Here is a 24546-nt window from a genome sequence, read left to right as displayed (position 1 = left end):
GGTGAGTTTGGACCGGACCGAGCCCGGCATTAAATTTTGACGCCCAGGGCAGGCCCTAGCCTACCTTGCACAGTTTGACAGGGATTGGGTCCTGGCTGGCCTGGCCTGACCCGGCCCATTAACATCCATAATTGGGACTAGCCAAGTCAGTAATTGATGGAGATCCACCTCTACTGTCTTTTGCATCTCTGGATGCCGAAGTGCATTCATGCTCAGCAGTCCTATGATATTTTTAGATGCCCCAACCAATTCTATCGGATTCGCTTCGCCTCAACTTCAGCTTCAGATTTTAGGCGTAGATCGAAGAAAGCGATGCCTGGTAATGCCGCTCTGGCAAAGCCTGTTACTGCCAGCTCCGGTTAGTTTCAGCTGGCTTATGCCAAAGCAAAGAAATATCTATATAAAAGTTTTTTTTTTCTATTTTTTTTTTTGTATATATAAATATCTAATTCATTTCTATTAAATTACAAAAAAAAAAAAATTTAATTTATTGTTTCCCCCAAACTAGCTCAAGCACCAAATTGCTTCATTTTTCTCACCAAATCAAAAAAGACTCTAAAACGAATCTTACAACATTTGCCCGTAAGTATTCTTAGTAGATAGAAGTTGTTACTTGGCTTACAATTACCGATCCTTTTTCGATGGGAAACGTTACGTGCAATCTCTACATCTTTTATACTTTAATACACTAGAATCAATTTACTCAAAAATATATTTTTGAAGTTATTCCATTGGAACCGTTTCCTTCTTTTGAGTGCCTCTTCAGAAAAACAAGCATTCTATGAAAAACATCAATTGCTTCTTTTTCTTTTGGAAAATTTATTTAAAATTCAGCTAAGAGATGAAATATCTCATTTTTAAAAACACATGATGACGACTTAGAATTTTGAAAAGCCATACGAAGTTAAAGAGTTGATCTTGATGTACATTTATATTATTATAAGCAATGTTATTAAATTCGCTTGAATCTTCTTCTGGTTGAGTAGAAAAATGAAACAATTTAGTGCTTTAACCAATTCGGGAGAAGACTACAGACTCTTTTTTTTTAATTTAATATAAATAAAATTGATAGTATATATATATATATATATAATAAAAATTTTCAATAAAAAATACCTCTAATTAGATATTTCTTTACTTTGGCCAAAGAGACCAAATCTTCAACCGTATCAACCTAAAGCAAACCTGAATTTGACTAAAACGACAACACCTGACTTCACTTCATTTCGATCCAGGCCTAATATCTAAAAGCTTTTGACTTCTTCCGCCAAAATAAGTCAAAGTGAACTTAACAACACTAGTTATAGGACGTTTTAAAGGTGCAGTTTATATGAGGCGGCAACGTAGGGCTCCTAATAACCCTTCTCTAATCCTTTTCCTGCTAAAGCGAGAATTTATGTTAAAAAAACAACTCGATGACAGCCAATGAGCAACGTTCATTGCACCCTGTTCATTGCAACCTTTTCTGGTACGTTTTACTTTGGAGCTTAGAGAGAGAGAGACTTTAAACCGATAGTCATGAGCCAATAGTTATATCAATGGAACTTACGCTTCGGACCAAAAGGGTCTAAATCCAATCAAAATCGATCAAACCCGTTGAACTATATTAAAAATATAAAATATTATTAAAAATCTAAAAAAATAAATAAAATAAATTATAAAACTTATTTAATAAATCGAACCAATCAAAACCAAACAGTCAGACGAGCCAAAATCATTCAAATATTGATTTTGAATAATTTTCAACCATATTAAATTTTTACTTTAAACCAAACTAACGAAGTCACCCATCCACAATCAACCTAAGTGATCCGATCCCATCTTGATAACTATGATATCAACTTGTTGGGAGAATCCTCTCATTCCTATACAATCATTTTGGCATATTCTAATAAATAAACAATTAATCTCGTTTACCAGCCGAATACAATACTTATTACAAGGAAAATTGCAATGAAAATCACCTCAACACAACCAAGAAAAGCTGGAAGAACAAAAATAAAGTTAAAAAGACTGCAAGCTCTCTCTCTCTCTACCTCCATGCCGAAAATGGCCAAAACTGTGAACTCTGCTACTATCTCACCCATCTCAAGATGGATGGTAGTCATCCTCAATTTCCAGTAAAACTGAGGCTTGCTTGTCATCCCTCAATTGGAAAAAGTGGTTGTATACAATGAGACGGTTACCTTTTGTCAAAAAAGGTCACAAACATCTCATGCTGTCAAATATATAATTAGACAACTGAGGCATTTGCCTGAAATTTTCTCAAATTTGAAGTATGGTCGGTGGGCAAAACCCCAACCACCCAATTTCAAAACGAACGGCTACGGTTGATTGTCACTTATTTGTACCAAAGGTAAACAGTTGTTATTGTATAATCTTCCATTAATACTTTCTACCTCTCCCTCTACTTCTCATATGACTCCCTTCTTTTCTTCTGCCACCTCGAGTTCGACCATTTCCTCGAGAATGAGGCTTCGCGGGCCTGAAGCCCAAAGACTCAATACCCCTTCTATTTTCTCTCATATCATCATCATCCTCGTACTTGGGACCTTTCGGCAAGCTCTTGGATATGAAAGATATCTCCCGCGATCCACCAGGTCCTCTCCTGATTTCACCTTGTTTTGAAGCCTTCTCCAAGGCAGCTACCCTCTCTTCCAAAGGAAGTGCGTCCTCCTTCGAGAATGACACCCCACTCCAAAATGCTTCAGCATGGCGCTCATCCTTTACTTCATAAAGCCTGCAAAATAGTAGTATCTTTGCTCACTGTCTGATTTCGGCATTTCAATATAATGAGAGAGAGAGAGAGAGTCTTCGGTATTTTACGAGGCACAAGAGACTAATGCCACACTAACGTATCGAAATATGTCAGCCTTAAGAAGAAAGAAGATATCCAGGCTTTAACTTATGAAAAAGTTCAATCGCCATATATAATTGTAAGGCCAATTTCCTTTGCTTTTGAGATGTACTTGTTTACCAAAATTCTAGCATTAACTAGAATATTTACCAAAATTCTAGCAAAAAGTACATCTAAAAACCTATTTAATTAGTAAATTCGATCAAAATAAATTAATAGTAACTTCTGGGCAATACGATTACCAAGAAATCAGGTATAATTGCTCAATTTATTCATTGCTCTCTCATCTTTTTGTATAGCACCAACTAGTCATATAATTAATATGCATACCTTGGAACCCTTTTAGCTTTCCTCCTATATGTCTCCCCCTCAGGCTCATCTTCCAATGAATGATTTGCCGTTGAGGCATCTGAGCCATTGATTTCTTCATCCTCATCATCATTTTCCACTGGCTCAAAGTGTTCGTCTATCAATGAGGGCTGCTTCTTCAACGAACTACGATGTTGAGCAAGATACTCTGGCGAGAACTCATCAACTTCAAATTCCTACAAAAAAACCAAGGGAAGCATTGACTGATATGCAAGCAAGCACTAACAGGCTTTTTACGCATTCATTTTTCTTTTTTCTTCTTTTTTTTTTTGAAGGAGCATAAGGGGCCATCACCATCAAGTGAAATTGATGTTGATGGAGAGCCACCAGAATAGGACAGCCCCCATTGTATAGGAGGTATCACTATCTCCATGAGTGTGAGACCTCTCTCTATCCATCGCAGATGACCCCAGTGGTTATGGTTTTTTCACAATATCATATGCTTTACTGGTACCAGAGAAGAATAGAAGCAAACTACTATGCAAGACCAGTTCCATGGCCTCACCTTGTTCTCGAATAATACAGAGAAACGTTTGTCTTGCAGAATTTCATTTGCCAACCCTTTCTTTTTCTTGGCTGATTTCTTCTTGGCAGCAGTGTCCCCATCAATGTTCAGTTCTGCATCTTCAGCATCCTCGAGCAGCCGAGCAGCAAGCTTCTTGTTCACTTTGGGTAACTTCCTCTTCATCTTTAAGAAGAAAAGGTTTAAACAGATTGGTTACAAATCCTCCATAAAGCACAAAAAAATAAAGAAAAAACAAACTCTAATGACTGAAAAAACACCAATGAAGGTTCTCCCATTTGTGCCAAATTCCTTTGTAGGGAAGTAGATATTCTTCTCAGTTTTGTACAGTGATTTAAAAATCGGCGAGTCAGAACGGACTCGTTCTAGTCGGCACGGAAATCGGTAACCCTGTGCCGATTACTTTGTAAAACCAAGAATCGCCCTGTTCTAGAACAAAACTGTCGGTTCTGAACAGTGAACCACCGGTATGACGTCATACACCGATCAAAACCGGCCCGTATCACATCACATATCACCGATTCTCAATAATATGTGGCGACACGTGGCAAACCTTCATCTCTTTTGGTGACACGCAGCGGCAAACCTTCAACCCGCCCTCGATGCCCCCGTGCTTTCACGCGTGCACTTAGATGTATGTGACAAAGCCATTTATATGTATAAATGTAACTCTCATTCTTCGATTTATTATCCCACAAACAGTGCATTAAATTAAGACAGTTGAATAAGTATTATTAATATGGAAATTTTATACATACGCCGCGACGTGGCTTTGTGGTTATCACTCCTACTTACCTCTTAGACGTTTGAGGTTCGAATCCTAGCCAGCATGTAATTTTATTTAGTTTTTGTTGTAAAAAAATAAGCAGAAAGTAAAGTCGTTAAAAAAAAAAATTTATTCCATTTGAATTCTCTCTCTTTCTACTAACAATCTCTTTTACTAAATTTATTCTAGAAATCTAAAAAATTAAAATTTGAAAAAATTAAAGTATTATTTCCAAAATTGGTACACATTCTAATAATTTCTATATTGATAACCAAATATTTTATTTTATTTATTAATTTTTGCATTATAAATCATGTAATGTACTATTTTTCTTACAGTTGTCAATAATACATTTTAAATTTGATGATATTATAAAATATATTGGATTTGTTATTATTTGTATAATAAAATAATTATAAAATGTAAACCAACAATTTTAATTTCAGTATACAATATTATAATTAGTTAGGTTGTAATAATTTTGGATTATAGTTAGTTAGGTTGTAATAATTTGGTTTTTTTTAGCGGATTAGGGTTTTCCGCCAATTCGATATTTTAGTGGCTATTTTTTCATCGCTTTAATCTACTATTTATTGTAGTCTATGTATGATTATTCTATGATTTTTCTTTTGAGTGACGTAAATTTAATAGTTAACATAAGTTTATACAGAGAAAGAACATCTCAATATTCACAAATTGATGAAAAAACGTAAAAGTTAACAATGTAGTACCCTCATTTCTTATTGGATTCCTAAAAGACAACATTTATAATGAATTTTAATAATTAAGCTTAATCCGACTGAGTCGGCTGATTCCCGATCCGGATCGCCGATTCACCAATCCGGATGGGTTTTTGGAGTGCCCGATCCAAGGCATCGATCCATTTTTTAAACCACCTGGTTTTGTATGATCCAAATAATATTTTTGTATCATAGAAGTCCTCTTGTGTACCATACAACCCGCTTTATGTTTTCCTCAAACCTCTCAAATCCATAATGAGATATGCCTCTCCAATTTCTTGGATGAATGTAATGAATTCCTAACAATTGACGAAGGGAAGCACAAGTTAAATGCGAGCTGTATTAGTAGCTAAGTCCTTAAGAAAACCAAATAATACCCATTTCAAATGCTCATCTTCCATTAGGGCTGTTCTTAGCTTTCCCAGAGTACAAAGGGGGTTATATTCTGGGGAAAATTACACCCCTACATTGAGTTTCAAACACATTGATCCCCCAGTACTTTTTTACTCGCATCATAAACCTTGTTACTTTTTTCTTTTGCATTAACTCCCAAGGGTGATAGTTTTTAATTCATTTTGGATAAAAATACTCCTCACTCAAACACAAAAAATATGAAGTTCAAGGCCGGTTCGACCCTTGGAGGGCCAGACCGACCTTTGCTCTAAGAACTTGCCCCAAGGTCAAAACGACCTTAACCTCAAATTTTTTGTGTATGACTCAAATGGGCATTTTTGTCCAGAATGACCTAAAAACTTCACCTGGGGGTCAATGTGGAGAAAATAATAACAAGGTTTAATGTGTGATAAAAAAGTAGCAGCAGGGGTCTATTTGTACAACATTCAAGGTAGGGGGGCTCATGTAATTTTCCTTCTATTCTTTTAACGGGGAAGACATCCTACTGCATAACATTTTCCAAAATTTGACTAGAAACAAGAGCAATTATCTATATTCACATAATCACAAGCATGAAACTTGGCCTCTCAGTCTCCTCTAACAATTGATGAATATTTCAGTCCTGGAACTTCTTTTCTTTCCTTAGTATTTTTTATCTGTGATTTCCATTTTGTTGTTTGTGCTGTTTTGACATGCAAAGACATTTTATGATATATTTATCTTTTTTTCTCTAAAGAAAAACAAATTGTTTGACGAAGTATTATTTATTCATACATAGTTGTTGGGATCAGGAGCAGGAATTACCGAGATTCAGATCGGAAGCAGGAGATCATGAAATGCTAGAAGAGCTCTATGGGTGGAAGCACCATCCATACAATGTATATGTTAGGGATCAGGAATTGGCATACCCAACAAAAAGGATCAAGATCCCAAAATTTAAAAATCGAGATCCCTAAGAGATTCGTTCAAGGAGCGACAAAATTGAGATCCCAGAATCAATCGCCTACTAAAATAGGCAATCCCGGTAGCTATGTATTTATCTTTGCATTTAAACTTTTTTACATCTAGATAATATTGTAATTGCTATATACTGCCAAGGAATCACGAAGTTACCGTGACGCGAGCAGCACGTTCTGCCTCCATCTTCTCTTGTATTCGTTGTTGTCTGTATGCATCATAAGCAAAAGGATCTGTGCAAGCTTGTGCCTACACGTAATAAAGTGAAGTAATGATATTGCATCATTAAAAATCAATGAATGTTAAAAAATAACTAATATCCGAGAAATTGATCAAATCCAAGGCCTTACATTGTTTGTAATAGAAGTTATTACTATGATAAAGACCAAACAGAGCAGGATAAATTTTAGGTACTTTAGATGGTTTGATTGCACAAGGTAGAAAGATTTCAATTTTAACCAAACAAGGGAAAACTTCAAGAAATTATTACCTTTTTATAAAGTCGATAATCAATGAAGAAACCATGCATATAGGCTCTCAAGAGGTTGGTGCCGATCAGATGGGTAAGATTTAGTCGTTCTAAATCCTCCTTTGTCAAAAACTTAAAATCATCGTAAATGGTTGTTTGTGCACCCTCCTCAAGCTCCTCCTGCAAAGTCCAACAAATGACCAGAAAAGAAAAAGAGTAAAAAACACATTGCTCTAAACCTTCATCAACATTATATGCCTTCATTTATCAAAGTTAAATTATTCTGAAGACCATGTTGACATGTTCAAATAATTGCAAAGTGTCATACTGTTAAATTCTCCAAATAAGAACACCACTTAGGAGCAGGGCCCAAAGAAGGTATAAAGTATGCAGGTATCTGGTTGCAATCTAGTGCCATCAACATCAACCCACTTCCATGAAAAACACACACATTATTGATAGTTCCACCCGTTGGTTCAATGCTGGTCAAACCATCCCCCTAGTAACCAAGAAAAATATGAGCAGTGAAGATATGTAAAATGAACTTAGTAAGCAACATATGAATAACTACACTTTGGATTTGATGGTAAGTTGGCAACTATAATGAATTGCTCCTTACCGACTCAGGGTCCCAAACTCTCACAACATGCTTATCAGCAGTAATCATTTTTGGTTGCATGGAATTAAGGGTTTGATGCCACTTAATGTCCACTATTGGGCTACCATACCTGCACAAATGCCAGCGACATGATTAGAATCCTTGCCACCTTTTTACATTTTCCCATAAGAAGTACAGCCTAAGGGGCTCCAAAAATAAATCATAAGAAGATGACCAGAGCAGCTTAAACCTCAGGAAAGAGAAACTCAAAAAGTAAGGTTTAAGGAGAATAGAAACTCACATGTGGTCCTTCACTCGGAGAGGATGTGAAGAGCGTAAATCATAGATAAGCACCTGCATGAATTAAATTCACAGACATGTTCAAGCATAGACAGCCTTGACCAATCAATTGAGAGTTTTCTTCTTTTTTTTTTTGGGGGGGTTGGGGGGGGTACTTGGCAGACAGGCATTAATAAAAAGACAGGTATGCTAGTGACAAAATAATACGAAAGACCAAGATAAAAAAGCAATCACTAGAGAAATAAACTCAACAAAATATTCAATAGACAAGCTTTAATAATTCTACTACAAATAAATATATTGAAGTACAATAGGCTTAGGAAAACCATAGTCCAACAGGTCATCATCATCCAATGAATGATGGAAGGTGCCAGAATGTGGAACGCACAGACCAGGAAGCAACCAGAATTGTAGGTCCAGCTCTCTCCTTTGCAGTCCATCATTTCAATGGATAGAAATAACTCCAGTGGACTATGGCTTTGCTTAGCCCATTGGATTATAGTGTTCTACCTTGAGCTAAATTACCTAAAATTACTAAATAGATATCTACTTAAAACTTCATCCAAGGGTCCTTCATCCAAGGGTCCTTCATATTGGACTAATTGAAAGGTAATCTTTATTGATCTTCTCTCCACATAAAACCCTTCTTAGTAAGGTGCTCCTCAACCATGGTCCCCCACTAAATCGGTACTGAATGTTTTGTTTCATGTGCACTTGGTACTTAAACTAACAACTGTGACTGGGCCTAATGGTTAAGCAGGCATGACTGATTCCTATACCTGAACTAAGCTCCTATAAAACCATAGAAAGCATTATTATAAAGATTTGGGTTCTTATTAAATTGGATCCAGATCCAAAACTATGGATCCTGATATAAATGGTGCACTACCACTAAGAACTTGACCACGAAGTTGAGATGGAAGGATGACTAGAATGTGGGAAAGAGCATTTGATTTTCAATGCGGGCCAAACTTGTCATAAATATAATTCCAACAAATTCCAAAGAAGTCGATGGTTGAAGTCAGAAAAAAAAAAGAAAAATTAGTTTCAAAGAATTGCAGGGTATAAAAGAGAAAATATAAGTCACAGTGTTGTCTAAGCTTGCCTTTCCACTACTGCTTCCAACTGCTATGTGGAATCCTCCAGTATCATCAAATTGTAAAGCAGTAATCTCCTGAAAAAAAATAGTTAACACATGAAAAATTACTTTAACAAGTAAATTTAAAAAATTGCTAAACCGGTAATTTAGAGTTCGAACTAAGCATGAAACAAGTATAGAATATACAGGATTAGCATACTACAATCCAGTGTGAACAGAAAACCAAAGTCAACAAGGATCTTACTGTTTAACGAAATGACAGATGGGATGGAGAGTGCAATCCACATTGAGCATGTCCTGCTCTGGTGGGTCACAATTGTCAGACCATGGTTTCCATATGGAGCAGATTCAGCCATTTGCTTTTTCAATAATCCACCCAACACTACTCATGGCTAAAATCATTGGGAACTTTATATTGCCACATAAGTTTTGGGTGACAGAATAAAAAGTGGGTGGATAACTAAAAATATGAGTGGCAGGATCTGCTCCATATCTAGAGGCCATTGGATTATTGTTTGCTTCCCAAGCATATTTTACCTCATTAGTATCACCAGATGGTGCAACAGCATTAATCCTTCCAATAGAAGATTTAGCCCTCAAATCCAAGCATTCTAGAGCCCCATCTTCACAGCCACAAGCAACCAACCCATGTACATTACTGAATAGATAAAAAAAAATTGTATCAACTTGTGGCCGAGAACAGGCGCCTACCTCTAAGGATATAGATATCAAATGTGTTGACTCTTGACTCCAGTTTTGCGACTTTACCTTCGGGTAACAACATTTATTGCTGAGGAGCGTGTACTAAGAGGGGCGAGAAAGCATCCCTACAATCAGAGGGAACAAAATAAGCATACACTGAAAATTTTAAGTACACCATAGTACTATAGAATATGGAAAAACATAGCCCATTGTGTCATCATTATGAAAATATTGGAAAGGAAGAGCAACCCACCATAAGGGTCATGTCAAGTTATTATTGCCACACTTTTTTTTCTTTTTTTTGCCTCTCTAGTGGATCAAGTCATTACATCACTTTCATCATTTCAACGGACAGTGATGACCCAAGGGACTCGGTTATGAAACCTTTCCATGTTGATTGACAAGCTAGATACCCACAATTTTCTTTGATGCAGACGTAGACTACTTATAACATTCATCGCTTTTTCTGTACATAATTTCTAAGTGCTTTTCTCTATGATTATTTTGAGCAATTCATGTTTTGCTTCAAATGACAAGTTCGAAGGTATTTGCTTCAGCCAATAAAGGGAAGCCAATAGAAGGATTGGAAGCCAATATCTCTGCAACTTGTTCGCATATCTGAACGCTTTAAAGTTTAAACACCATTTGAGCCATACATTTCTCTACCTTGACCCCATCTTTCACGATTTCATATAGTTCTACATGACGAACATATTTTTATTAAGTTGATAAGTCAATTGTTATTATTGATATCATCATCATCATCATCATCATCATCATTATTGTTGTTGCTGTTGTTGTTATTGCTGCTGCTGTTGTTTAGACAGGTGAGTCAAGTGCAAGCATAGACCCTCAAGGTTGCGACAAGCATCATCAAAATGAGCAAAAGGTTCAAACATTGATTAGTTTATTTGTGTTGGCTTTTGTGTTACATTCACATATATAAATACCCCACGTTTTGACTAGCTAGCTTGTCCGCATCTTCAGATGGGCATAGTTGAATAAAAAATGGTGCTGACAATGCAAAAAATGCAACATATATACTCATAAAAAGGTATTATTTGAAAAGACTTCGGTGTTGTGCAGAAAAATTGGCATTATAGATCTTGTCTTTAAGATTTAATAAATAAAAGAGAATAAGTGCTCAAAAATTCGCTCGGGGCCAGAACTCAGCCCCTGGCTGGTCCAAGCGACTTGGCTGAGTCCCAGTTGAGTCACCTGAGCTTCCCCCGAGTTGGCAAGAAGTCTGAAAAAATCTGAAAGTTCGGGAAAAATAAGAAAATTCAGGAAAAGGAGAAATAAATAAATAAAGTCGGGCAAAACCTAGCTTGAAATCTTTGATCTTTTCAATCCATAAAATCTGAAAGTTTGTGCTCACATCCAATCTATCTAACTGATAGATCTTGGAAAAACAAGTGTAGGGCCCAAATTCAGGATCAAATTGATGCTCAGAGAAATGAAGAAAGAGGGGGTGAGATTTCCGTGCCCATTTATATTTCCAGTTTTAATAGACTCCCCCAGTCCACCAAAGATCACCTTAGTTTTACAGTACTCAGTCAAGTTGCCACAGTAACCCACCTGAGTACTGTATCTAACAAAAAATACTTTTGATATTAATTGGGGTGGTTAGGGGCTTGGCAGGCTCACGCAAGTATGTAAAAACTGGAGCAATGAAATATACAAGGCATGCATTTCCTCATCCAAAGCCACAAGAACGGTATAAGACCCATACACAAGGAAAACAAGGCAATATCTAATCAACTCTGGTAAAGAAATTGAAATCGCAATATAAACCTAGGAATACAGCCAACCTGTTCCAAGTTAATTCTATATAAATCTGGAGAAGAGGCAGCACAAAGCAAATCGCAAGACCAACGATCATAGGCCATACTCCTTCCCATCCTGTTATCATAGTTATTCAGAAGACAGAAGCCATAATTATATATCAGCAGCAACAGCAGGATTATTGATTGATTAAAAATGTCTGACATTTTGTCAGTTTTCTTAATAAAAAATGCTAGTTCACATAGGAGAGAATTCCATAGCTAAAATACAAGTAGATTGTCATATTCAAAGATTTTAACTGTAATATGATTGTAAAACAAGCTCAGGCACACACAAACAAACCCACACAAAAGTGTCTTGGGCCACATGACAAAACCGCGTAATGCTTTTTATTGAAGTCTACATGTAAACATGATTTGCTCTCAATCCCAGCACTAGATAGAGTTGGGAATATGCTTTGGGGTACGTAATCTTCAAAGAATTTTCCAATTAAATCCATGAACAACATAAATGTGAGGGGATGATTTCTTCCCATGGGAGGAACCTAAAGAAGAGAAGCTCCAAGATTAGCCACATTGTATTTTCTCAGAATCAAAGACAAAATGGTAACCACTGATCGGTTGCATGTTGCAGCACAAAGGGTTTCAATCCAAAGTCCATGCATAAGATTTTATGAAGGTTTGTACTCTGAAAAGGCTCATCTTTTGCTCCATTATGCTTTTCGAGAGCAGTGGGGGAGGACTGTGAACCTGTCATATGAAATGGATTATGTTACTCATAGTTTCTTTGGAAAGATTGGTCTTCTCATAAGGAGAAGGAGCACAGCTCCAATAATATGAGGAAGGCAGCATTAGCAAATCTCTAATATCGAGGCCCAACCTCAGCAGGCAAAACCCTGGAGAGAAACTTGAAGCTCAACTTTGGCAGCAGTTCCATTGGAAACGAACTCAAGCTCACTGAGCCTTCTTGGCACCTTTGGAAACAACCATAGGAGGTTTTTGAAGCTTTACGTTTGTTAGGTTTGTTTGATGGGATTAAGGGGCTTGATTTGGATAGAAGCAAGGGCTTTAGAGGGAATGCGGACTTTACCCTGCATTACTGAGTTTCACTATTTAAGTGAACCTACTGGTTCAAAGTGAAGTACTGCTTCCAAGAGGCACATTTAAATTACTCTTTTTCTTATGGACTATATTCAGTTCAAACAGCACCATCAATGCAGAAATCTTCCCATGGAAAATAAAAGCATAGCGTAAATATAGCAGGCATCAAGTAGCTCATTAGGAGTGAATCTTACCAATAATAATTTAAAATTATAGCCAAATGTTCTCACCTGTCACAAACGCATTACTAATTTTCAATAACCATTATTCAATTTATGCTTGTGTGGAGCTATTTGTCTAATACGATGTCCTATTCAAAATTATTCAGGGGAAACATCAGGGAGCTCTTGAACTCCTATACTTTTTTCCTTTCGAAAGTTTGCATAAATCACGTCAATGGTCCAGAAAGTTGGAATATTGAGACAGTATCTGGAAATGTCAAAGCCTTTCAATATGACAATTTTAACCCCAATCAGTGTCTACAATACCACGTAAGTGAGGGTGAAAAGCTAAACTCCAGGGGTAAATTTATCATTTAACTGAGAGCTCCAGGTTCTGCCTTGGTATTTCATGTTTCTGGAATACATGTATGGATCATGCATGTTTTCCAGGTATTATCCTGATATTTTTCCTTCTTTTACTTTAGGGAAAATTATGTGAACCACCTTTCACCGAACTTCCTACACATAGATCACATCCCCCTCCCGGGGGGTGAAATGTGTTTCATTTTGGACAAAAACACCCCTCTTGGTCAAAATACAAAAAAGGTTAAGCTTAAGGCCAGTCCAACCAATGGAGGGCCAAACCGACATTGGCTCCAAGAACTTTCCCAACAGTCGAACCAGCCTTAAGCTTAAAACTTTTTAAGTTTGACTAAGAGGGGTATTTCATCCAAAATGACCCAAAAATTTCACCCAAGGGGGTCAATACAAAAGGAAATAGTACTAGAGTTTATGGTGTGACTAAAATTCAAGGGACGGTGGTGTATCTAATTTTCCCTTAATGTTCCAAGCGAATTAGACATCATTCCTAAGTAACTCAAGCTATTTGCAAGCTAAATCCCATCAGCATATGCAAGTTTTTTTAACAGCAACTCTAGACTAAGTAGAAATAGATAGCCTAAGAACAGCAACTAGCAATCCTCTTATGATCCTATCACATAATATTATACTTCAGAAGAAGAAAGAATTGTCAGACCTCGGAATCCGTAAACTGTAATGACTTCCATATTTTGCATGGAGACAAACAGAACGATCGCCACATAGAAAAGCCAGTTTAGAATAATCATCACCCAGCACCTACAGCAACAAACAAGTATCATGGCTATCCATTTGCAATAAAGCGGCTGTAAAAAAAGAGAAGTAGAATCACAGAAACATGTTCAATTGCAAAGAACTACATATACAGGCACCCAGGGTGATATATGTAAAAATGAACAGGCACTGGCATCTGGGGGTTGTATATGTCAAAATGAACAGTACTAGCACCTGGGGTTGGTTAATACTGGCCTGAGTACTGTAAAACTACGGTTTAAAAAAAGGGGGGCCAGGAGGGGGAGGGGAATCTGCCCTCCTTTTTTTCACCATTTTGTACCCTATGGCCTTCAAAGGGCTCGATATGAGCTCAAGTTTCACCCATTTACTGGTTTTTGCTTGATCTTTCCACTAGATATAGTATATTTGAGAAGACAAAAAAATTAAATTTGACAGATTTAAGAGATCAAAGATTCAGACCTAGGTTTTGCCCAATTTCAAAAACCTGCAATTTCTTTGCAATGGGTGGTCGAACTTCAATGAAATTTTATTCCCAATTTTATTTTTGGGTTTTTCATCTAATCATAGGCTCTATTTCTCCGCCAAAAAAAAACTTTGGACTTTTGAGATTCTAATTTTCGGATTCTCTATTCACGCAAAAAAAAATTCGAGCTTGAATATCCAAGATTCAAGCTCAAAAACCAAACTGGTTTGGCGGTTTCAATTCCAGATTATTTGAGGAAGGTTTGCCAATAATTGGAGGCATCAATTTGCATCGAGCACGAAGATCTCAGAACTCGAGTTTTGCTTGAATTTGTGTTTGTTGCTTTTTAACACTTCGAATTAATAATATCGCTTTATATTTAAATAATATCACTTGATCTAGCAAAATTTCAGTTGTTGGATCTTTTGTTGCAATTTATCACAAAATTGTGTTATTATTTTTAGATTGAACGTATCGTCAAGCTAGAAACATTTTTCATCTTTTGTATAATTTTTGTTGTTCATTATTTTCCTCAATTTTTTCTTTTTTTTTTGGATTTTCCCCAATTTCTTAACTTCTTTTACGGCTCTTTTCAAACTCAGCCCAGACTCAGGCTGAGTCTAGCCAAGAGCCGAGTTTGTGGCTGAGCCAAGTTGTAAAACATCGCTTCAACTATCAACAGATTGAAGATAATGAGGTTTATATAATTTTTCCAAGTCTTCACGTCTCAATGATCCAGGTTGAATGAAGTTGTACAAGTATACAGTTTTTGGACAGCACCGTAGTTTATCGTGGTAGCTTTATCCTTTCATCTTATCTAATTACATGGATTCTTTTGTTTGGGGTCTTGTAATGGTGTTAGACAAGTATCAACACAAATATAAAACAGATTCTTCTGGATTCTTCTCCTTCTTTACTAACCACTGGTTACATTATTTCAGCGTCATGATCTTCCCTTCTGTTCAGTAGACATGTGAACTTAGAAACTACATATGAAAGTTTGAAAATATATGTGGGTTCAGCCAACTAATATATAATTGATTTTCTCTTACTACTCACCATGAAATGGTATCAGTAAAATATTGTTGGATTAGGTAGTTACTTCATGATAGCCATGTCAACCACACCTCTTTTCAATGGCACGAGGAATATGAAAACTTGTACCATGTCTGAAACCAGTATGTATCCATGTCCATGCAAGAACTCGACGAATATTGGTGTTATATGAATTTAATTATCCACCCAAGTGAATATAGTATTATTTATATAGTTTTCCCAAGTCATCCAGGTTTCAGTAACCCAGGTTGGGGTTGAAGTTGTAGAAGGTTACAGGCTTTTGGACAACATTAAAGTTTATGGTGTCAGGTATATCGCTTCATATTATCAAGTTAAAAGTTTACCTTCCATGGGTATTATATTGTTATATGGTTCCAATCATCACCAATGTGATATAAGATGGTTGACTCATGGATGACTAAAAATAGATGGTCCAGACTTACTTCTATGAGAAGACTTAATATCTAACACCTAACTATTGCAAAAACATAAATAGTGGCCTTATAAACCACATTCTCCTCTTTGGGCCTAAGAAATAGTTCAAAATATCAGCATTACCATATGCAAGCACTAAAATAAAAGAGTAGGGTAGCAAAAAAGGCCAGCCAATAGATAAATCATTACCTGAAAATCGATGACCTCTGACACCAAATGTCTTTCAAACTTCAAAGACAGTTCTCTCAATTCATACACTTTAATTTGTGGAGGGTAAGTACCTAAAATTTCAACATTGCGCTACTTCTATAAGCACATTCATCAGATTGAGGCACGTAATAAAACCAAAATAGTTCACACGGTATGTTATCTCAATTCCACTACATGTGCTAGGATATATGTAGCCATAATTCATAAGATTTTGAGGATACAATAAAACATCACATTGTACACTGACATAATAATATGAAGCACAAAATGTGGTAACATGTAGCCCATAAAAATAAAAAGGGAACAACATATCACTGACAATATCACCAAGAATATGGCAAGATGACTCATCACATTCCAGTGTTTTACAAGATGAGTAATATATTGATTTCCTGATAGACAGAAACAACAAATCTAAAAGTTAAATGAAAAATCGCTCGACGAAAGCATGCACAACATTAGATGAGACTAAGAAAAGGAAGCTAACAGCCTTGTAAGGTAGGAAAACCTGGATTGGATGAGACAAACATAGACAGCTAAACTACAAAGGGAGGACTTCCTGAAGAGGCATGCATCAGACTCAGTTAGGGGCCTCTTGTTTGGTTTAGTCCCCAATTCAACATTTTGCTATGTGGTAATTATCATCATTTTATATCTGATCTATAGACATTACCATCCCCGCAAGAAGAGAGAGGAGGGGGCGCAAGTAAAATGGCCTATGAAACAGTGTTTTAAAATGCAGATGCGGCTGAAAACAGTGGGGGGCCGATGCGGCAATATGGCTCTATGCGGTCCGGATGCGGGCGCATCGCGGTAATGCAGTCAACAAACATAAAAAATTCTAAAAAATCTAAAAAAATAAGTTAATGCATAGAAAAAAAATATGGACGTGATATATGTGATGTATTTAGTTTATTCATTAACTCCAACAGTAGTAGCTGTTGGAGATTTTGTATCCACTATCCCTCGATAGAAAATAGAAACTTGAAACTAGCATTCAACAATCAACAACCATAAGCACAAATCTGCAACCACAAACTTTAAAGTTACAAAATGCTACAAACTAAACGTCCATGAAGATTAAAGAGTTTTAAAGTCAAGCTCAAGAAGAGTCAATACAATCATCATCCTTGAAACCCTCAATTTGTTGTCACAAGTTCACCTAAACTTCCTCAAATCAACACCCAAAAGATACAAATCAACAACCAAGCATAAACAAATGCACAAATTGAAGAACTTCAATAAATAAAATTTCCGCCCAATTTTTTTTTTGATCCAATTGATCCAATAAAAGCTACGGATGTGGCTGAAAAATGTTGTTTGTGGGGTTTAATACCCTCCCAAACCCTTTTCCTGCATTTTCGAAGGTCGAAATGACCTTATTGCCCCTGCCTGAGGGGTGCAGTTTAGAAAAAAATGACGGAAGATTATGCGGCCTGATGCAGTGAGATGTGGGATTCGGCTTTGATGCGGAGAGATGTGGCGCATATGCGGGTGCATCTCTGCAAACCGCATATGCAGGGATTTTCAATGCCCTGCCCAGCGCATAGCGCCTGATGCGGCCGCATTTTAAAACACTGCTATGAAAGGCATGTCATATTTGTATGATGTCATTTAGATCTTTGGTCATCCCCAACAATAACCATTACCTTTTTATGGGAATTGTGAACATGAACATGCCTCTTTCGGCCAATTTAACAAGGTAACCAAAAAAAAAGTGTGCACACCCCCAAAACATAAACAAGAGGAAAAAGGTAATTCCATACCTGATGCTATTAGGTATTCCCCATCAGGAGTTGCCTTGATTTTAGATGTTGCAGTTTCAAACCTCAAATCCTGGATCAGATCCACCCTCCGCATGTATTCTAATAATGAAAATAATAACAATTTATAGTCCCCAGCAAGATAAAATAATGTGAAAACTCTCAGCTTCTGCTATTCTGATGATGACAAAAACTAAACTTCCAATTAGCCACTGAAGACTACATGACATAAGCATAGTTCAAGAAAGAAAGGTATCAAAACATTCGCAAGAAAAAAATCACCAAGCCTAATGCATCAAAGATTACAGGACTCCCAAACATAAAAGGCATTCCATGTCACAACATAAAAAGTGGGCATTATACTCATAAAAAAGAAACATAATAGATATACCAACGCCACCCTAACATAAACAATTTAATCTGTGGAGTCATATGTCTCAATTGGTTTTCGCTTCAGTTAGGAAAACAATTCAATTGTTAGGCGTGTGAAATTAAACCAATGAGCTGTTGAATTTAACAAATACTAACTCAAATGATCCAACAGATCCTATAGAAAACCATACATTACCTACCAGGTAGAAAACTAAAAATGAAAATCCAACAAGAGCCTTGAGTAAGTTTGTAATAGAGGAAGCTAGGTTTAGTATGAAATGTGGTGTAACCGGAACAGCATTTCCTATAAAATAGTATGAAAATTATCGATACTATTTATCGATAGTCTAGAATAGCATCCTAAGCCCTGAAATCCACAAGAACAACCCCCAAAGTTATAATCAAGATTTCATAAGAAGGACCTCAATTCATGTGAACTTCGACGAATGATCAATATTAGCAAGTCCACTGAAAAGGCCAATGAAATTACCAGTCAATTCAGCCAAATTTCATTTCTTAACTGCAATTTCAGGCAAAAGGAGCCCCGTCATATTATTTAATCACCGTGGTGTGCACCTTATCTGTGCTTCTAAGTTAGTTTTGCATAAGGAATAGCCAATTGTTAATTTTTTTTAATCGATATGAACCAAAGGTCCAAAACTGAGATACTCACTTCATCTTTTCAACAAATTATTCGGTTATTCATGTGCAAATCCCTGTTAACCAAAATTGACACACCATTTCGTCTTTCAAAAGATTATCCATTATATCAATGTAAAATCTTCCTACTTATTAAACCCAAAAGACACAAAGTAAAATTTGACCATAAAACCAAGTTCAAATGTTAAAAAATAAATCACATGTCTCCTAAATAACATATCAATTACCCAATAAATATTACTTCACAGACACCAAATTTTATAACTAATATATGAAATCCAAAAAACAAAAAACTATAATTTGTCCAAATAACCATGTGGGTACCTTTCTTCTAACTAATAATATGGAATTCAAACAAAATTAAAATATAATTTCTCTAAATAACCATATGGATACCTTTATTCTAACTAATAAACTGAAATTCAAACAGAGAAACACTATAATTTCTCCAAATAATCATGTGGTTACCTTTATCTTTTCGAAGGGCCTTCAATTTCTTGGGGGGAAGCCACGTGGCTAGTGAGCGCTGGCCTGATACTGAATACGTTTTCACCCCATTGATTGATGAGACCTTTATGCTTCCACCTTGATTAGCCATGCTTATCTAACTGCAAAAAAGACCAGAGAGAGAGAGAGAGAGAGATTTATGGTAAGAAAGAGAATCCCATGAAGTTCCTAAAGCGGAAGATCATGGAATTATGAGAATCCATTATTGTTGAAGGAAATTACATTAAAACACACACACACACACACGCACACACAAGGGGGAAAGTGCGGAAACTGAAAATTTTACACTAAAATGAAACAGATCAAAGTTTCAAACCTACTTGAGAATCTTTTTGGCCAGAAAACATGAGAGAGACAGTGAGGCTCTTGGCCAGAGATAGGGATGAAGGCCCTCCACCACATTGAGAGAGAGAGAAAGAGAGAGAGAGTGTATGTGTGTGTGTTTTGGCCAGAGAAATAGGAGGGGTATGGGGGGTTTTTTTGCATCATGACTTGGCGGCAAAGAAGAAATAACCTTCGCTTTGGGGATCGCTATGCAAGGGGACGGGCCGGGATGGAGACCCACAGGCTGGTGAGGCCCAATAAGCATTGGTATTTTTTGGCCCAGCATCAAATTATGTACAAGATTGTATACTATTAAGGTGGCAACAGGTCAGGTCGAGTCCGGGTCTGACCAGAAAATAAAATATCTATGAATTTAACAACATTTAATATTTTTCATATATTACGGCCCGAAAAATATTACCGGATCCAAACCTTGATCCAGACCCAGACCCAAACCCAGACCCAGAACTAGACCCAAATATTATTCAAGTCCAAAATTTGGACGCGGACCTGACCTGCCAGGTCCAATTTTTTGACCCATACCTGAACCAAGATCGGGTCTATCCCTCGGATCTAAGTCCATTGCCTCCCCTAAAAAGGATTGTTGTTATTTGGGTAGCACTTGGATGCAATCTAGGAAATACATTGCTACTATTTGGCTATGTCTAGAAGAAATCTGGGAAACACATTGCCGATATTTTGGCTAGGAAATACTGCATTACCTTCATCGATAGTAATGCATTTTTTTTAAAAAAGTTTTTTTTTTCTTTTTTAGGATAAAATATCAATTAAAACTACTTATTTGCTGATATGTGAACATAAATGGCATCACATATAATAATGTGAGGCCATGGTCAATGCATTTGACATTGACCTGCATAGTAAATAACAAGGTTTTGCAATAACACACACAATCCATACATGATATGGCTCTCACTAGAAAAGAACTTAAAGACATCATATTTAGGGCAATATAATTATGGTCTTGAATATGCATAAGATCAACAGAAAATAGCATAATAGCCCATGCATCTTCAACAACAAGAAATATAATTCAATTATCAGATACTACCATATGCACAGCTCAAATCATCATCATCATTTTAGCCTTTTCCCAATTAATTGGGGTCGGCTATATGAATCATGGTTCTCCATTCTACTCTATTAAAGGTCATATCCTCAACGAGGCCAAAAGTCCCCATATCTTTTCGGACTACTTCCAACCACGTCCTTTTAGGCCTACCCCTTACCCTTTTCAATCCTTCCACTTGAACTAATTCGCACCTCCTAACAGGTGTTGTACTTGGTAGGCACCACACATGGCCAACCCACCTAAGTCTACTCTGTCTCATTTTATCGTCTATTAGTGCTACACCTAAATTCTCTCGAATAGATTCATTGCGAATTCTATCCCTTCTTGTCTAGCCACTCATCCATCTCAACATCCTCATCTCCACTAGACTCATTCTATGGGTATATTTTTTTTGTCTACCTAGCATTCTACCCCATAGAGCAAAGCTGGTCTCACCATTGTCCCATAGAACTTTCTGTATGCGGCAATCACATCAAATTCTAGTTGCACATCTCCACTTCACCCACCCAGCTCTAATTCTCTGTGCAATATCTTCCTCGATCTCTCCATTTTCCTGGATTATCGACCCAAGATATCGAAAATACAATCTTTTTTGTACTTCCTGGCCGTCAATCTTAACTATCCCCTCGTCTCTACTCCTATTATTACTAAATTTGCACTCCATATACTTTGTTTTAATCCGACTAATTTTAAAACCTTTGGATTCTAGAGCATCCCTCCAAAGTTCTAACTTTGTGTTGACGTCGTTTCGGGTCTCATCAATCAAAATTATGTCATCTGCGAACAACATGCACCACGGTACCTCATCCTGTAGGTGCCTAATTAAGTCGTCCATAACTAAAACAATGAGGTACGAGCTCAATGCTGACCCTTGATGTAGACCTATTGTCACTGAAAACTCACTTGTCTCTCCACTAGTTATTCATACACTAGTAACCGCTCCATCATACATATCTCTCACATATGCATACTCGTTTATGCATTTAGTTGTGTTACTTATTTTTCAAAAAAAAATTCAAATGCTAAAAAAAATTAAAAATAAGATACACAACTAAATACATAAACAAGTATAGCTTCAAATTCCAAAAGAACATGATCACAAAATTCATGAATGAATCGATTCAAAGAAGCAGAGGCATGCCATTGACCCCAAAAAATATTTAAGAAAAAGAAACCACAAGAAACATCAATGAGGGTGAAATTGCTATAATAAAAATCATTAACAAATAATTCAACAAAAGAAGAGAGTAATGGTTACTTGACATAAATAATTGCATCAGAGTAACAAACAAAGTACCCCTATCTTTAAGATGGATTAAACCCTAAAACCCTCAGATATAACCACATTAGCTTCTTTACAACCCCTCCACCCATCTGTCACAACCTTCAAAGCAGAGAGAAAGAGAGGCCCAACGGTAGAAAGAGAGAACACTAACCCTATAATATAGAGAAATCCAACGAGGTAGAGAGAGAGAGGACCGATAGTAGAGAGAGTACCTAGAACTTGGGCATTTGTTGGGGCCAGGAAACTGAAGCTCGTTTTGAATACAGCACAGTTGTTTATTCTATCGGGTCCGACGGGAAATAGGTTCCTCATCATCCTCAATCTATTTCTCAGCTTTTTCTTTTTCTTTTTCTTTTTTTGGTAAATCCATTTCACGATTTTGGCCCCTATACGTAATATATTTCCATTTCACACTTATGTTGTTGCGTACCCAAGCAACTAAAATGATGGATTTCACGTAAATCAGTTTCCTTGTAATGCTTTATCAGATACCTAATTCCTAAGACTATGGGCCTGTTTGATAACCGGTAGTTAAATCATGAACTGTAAATTGGAAGTTCCTCTTTGCTAGGAAGAAATAAGTTACTGTAAGAAGTTCTAGGTTTCTGTGTTTGATAATTTGCTGGAATGTTAAAGTTTTGGGTTTCTGTGTTTGATAACCTCCAGGAATGTTAAGTTGATATAAATAGATGGTGCTCATAACAGACAAAAACTAAATTGATATAAATAGATGGTGCTCATAACAGACAAAAACTAAATTCATATAAATAGATGGTGCTCTCAACTTTGGTAATTTTCTTATGTAAAACTTAAAATTGATCATAACTGACACAAACTAAATATTTTCTGCTACGGACTGAGACAAGGGGATCAAGTCCCAACAGTGTTGTGGATCAAAACTTATAAGATATCAGCTAGCTGGCAAGTCAGCATCCATGATCAAATATAAAATCTAAAGACTCAAAAGACATATCCAATATTCCCAATATACAGTTAAGAATCCAATGGACAGGATTACAATAAAACAAATAAAAATGAAGAAACTGATGAAAATGCATCAATGTAGAAATCTCATCTTATACATTCAAATGGTCAACTTTAATGACTAGCACACATAGGCCGTCAAGTATGAAAGAAAGCCCCTTGAAAGCGTATGGCAGATTTAGTTAATGAATGCAAAAATACAACATTTTTTTGTCAATTCTCACTCAAAATAAGAATTATAATGATGGATAACCTTGCCAAATTGCTGCTAAAAAAAATTAAAACCCCTTATTCTCATTATTATGGCCCTAAATTATAACCAAATAATTTGCCCCAATTCATATAAGTAAAAAATTTCTCCGCTTCCAATTTGCGTAAAATAATGCTAATATAGATATCAAAATCAATTAATAAATCATCTTTTGCAGTAAATACATAATCAATGATGAATCCATAAACAGCCAACAGTCACAATTCCCCTTCACGGTGAGGACCAAGCTTCAAGTTCTTTATTTTTCATAGAAGTAGCAGTAGCTCGAACAATGTCCATAAACCATAAAAATTCGATTTTATTACCTAAAATTTCCTATCTATACTACTATACGCTATCAACTCCCACTACATTGAATCAACACCATCAATTGTTAAACTAGGGTTTGTCGAAGCGCAGAAGTTCTCAGCAAGGAAAAAGGGCAAAAATCTAACAAGTCATGCGCAATAACAGCTGAGAAATTTCTCAGTGAAAAATATTCGCCCGAGTAGACAAAACGAAACAAGTAAAAAACAGAGGTTAGTTGTTTAATGAAGGAAACAATTCAATTAAAAGAAGAATGCCATAAAATGATGCATCTAAAATAGGGCTACAGATAAGTCAGATAAAGCAAGTACCTGTGAATCGCTACCTCTAAAGCTTGAAGCTTTCGGTTGATTTCGCCCAAAATATGGAATAGAAAGCTCCAAGTTTCAATGTACGATGTGATCACTCTCTCTCTCTCTCTCTACATATGAAATGTAATCTCACATGAAATCAAAGCTCGTCAATGTACGAGCAAACCTTCCACCATCAAAAAGTTGCAGGTGAGCTTATGGCTGGCTGTTGCAGGCGAGCGCAGGAGAGCGGCTGGCTGCTCCGAAGAGACGGGTTCTTGTAGACGCTCAATTTTAAATTTAGTAACCATTCTCAAGCTCTTGAACCCTAGGGTTCAAAACGGCATCGTGAACTCAGGAATCAAAACGGGTTAGTAAACCCTAGGGAGCACAACAGCCTAGTAAATCCAAGTCACCCCTTTAGATTAAAAACCCAAACCTTAAGCTTACTTAATATCCTAAATACTCATTATAGCTTACTTAATATCCCAAATAGTCATTCTAGATTGTCCTGAGCCTAATAAATATAAGACACTAATCCGCATGCTTAGACTTATAACTGACACCCAAAAGCCCTATTCCTATAGATCCATTA

The 24546-nt window shown here is 36.5% G+C and overlaps 1 protein-coding gene across 4 annotated transcripts; it reads right to left on the bottom strand.

Annotated features, from left to right (window-relative positions):
• Window positions 1-1862: 1862 nt before the first annotated feature.
• Window positions 1863-24378, bottom strand: EDA7 (embryo sac development arrest 7). 4 transcript variants are annotated; one of them, XM_006857808.4, is made up of 17 exons: window positions 23973-24378; window positions 19360-19499; window positions 17863-17961; window positions 16076-16167; window positions 13856-13956; window positions 11585-11675; window positions 9840-9898; window positions 9609-9729; window positions 9078-9146; window positions 7974-8026; window positions 7694-7802; window positions 7403-7573; window positions 7096-7254; window positions 6762-6854; window positions 3732-3914; window positions 3188-3402; window positions 1863-2740 (listed from the first exon to the last, which is right to left on the bottom strand). In XM_006857808.4, the coding sequence occupies exons 2-17, from the start codon at window positions 19487-19489 to the stop codon at window positions 2386-2388; spliced, it is 2100 nt and encodes a 699-aa protein (XP_006857870.1). In that variant the 5' UTR covers window positions 19490-19499; window positions 23973-24378; the 3' UTR covers window positions 1863-2385. The 4 variants fall into 4 exon arrangements, with proteins under 4 accessions (XP_006857870.1, XP_088704498.1, XP_088704497.1 ...); XM_088848372.1 differs by having other exon boundaries at window positions 9609-9694; window positions 9783-9898; window positions 23973-24369; XM_088848371.1 differs by lacking the exon at window positions 16076-16167 and having other exon boundaries at window positions 23973-24262.
• Between the last annotated feature and the right edge of the window lie 168 nt (window positions 24379-24546).

This window comes from Amborella trichopoda, chromosome 9 (genome assembly GCF_054954075.1).
Source record: "Amborella trichopoda isolate Santa Cruz 75 chromosome 9, AtrichopodaSantaCruz75HAP2 v2.0, whole genome shotgun sequence".
Lineage (NCBI taxonomy): Eukaryota > Viridiplantae > Streptophyta > Magnoliopsida > Amborellales > Amborellaceae > Amborella > Amborella trichopoda.
The sequence above is the reverse complement of the archived record's forward strand: the minus strand, read 5'-3'. Positions and strand labels throughout refer to the sequence as shown.

What these genes read in the sequence shown, in the direction of transcription:
- EDA7 (XM_006857808.4), bottom strand. Translation starts at nt 19,489, where the DNA reads ATGGCTAATCAAGGTGGAAGCATAAAGGTCTCATCAATCAATGGGGTG. An exon ending in ATAGAATTAACTTGGAACAG is followed by an intron (nt 9,899 to 11,584) that starts GTTGGCTGTATT and finishes CTCTGATTGTAG; the next exon opens with GGATGCTTTCTCGCCCCTCT. An exon ending in AAAGCTAAAAGGGTTCCAAG is followed by an intron (nt 2,741 to 3,187) that starts GTATGCATATTA and finishes ACTATTTTGCAG; the next exon opens with GCTTTATGAAGTAAAGGATG.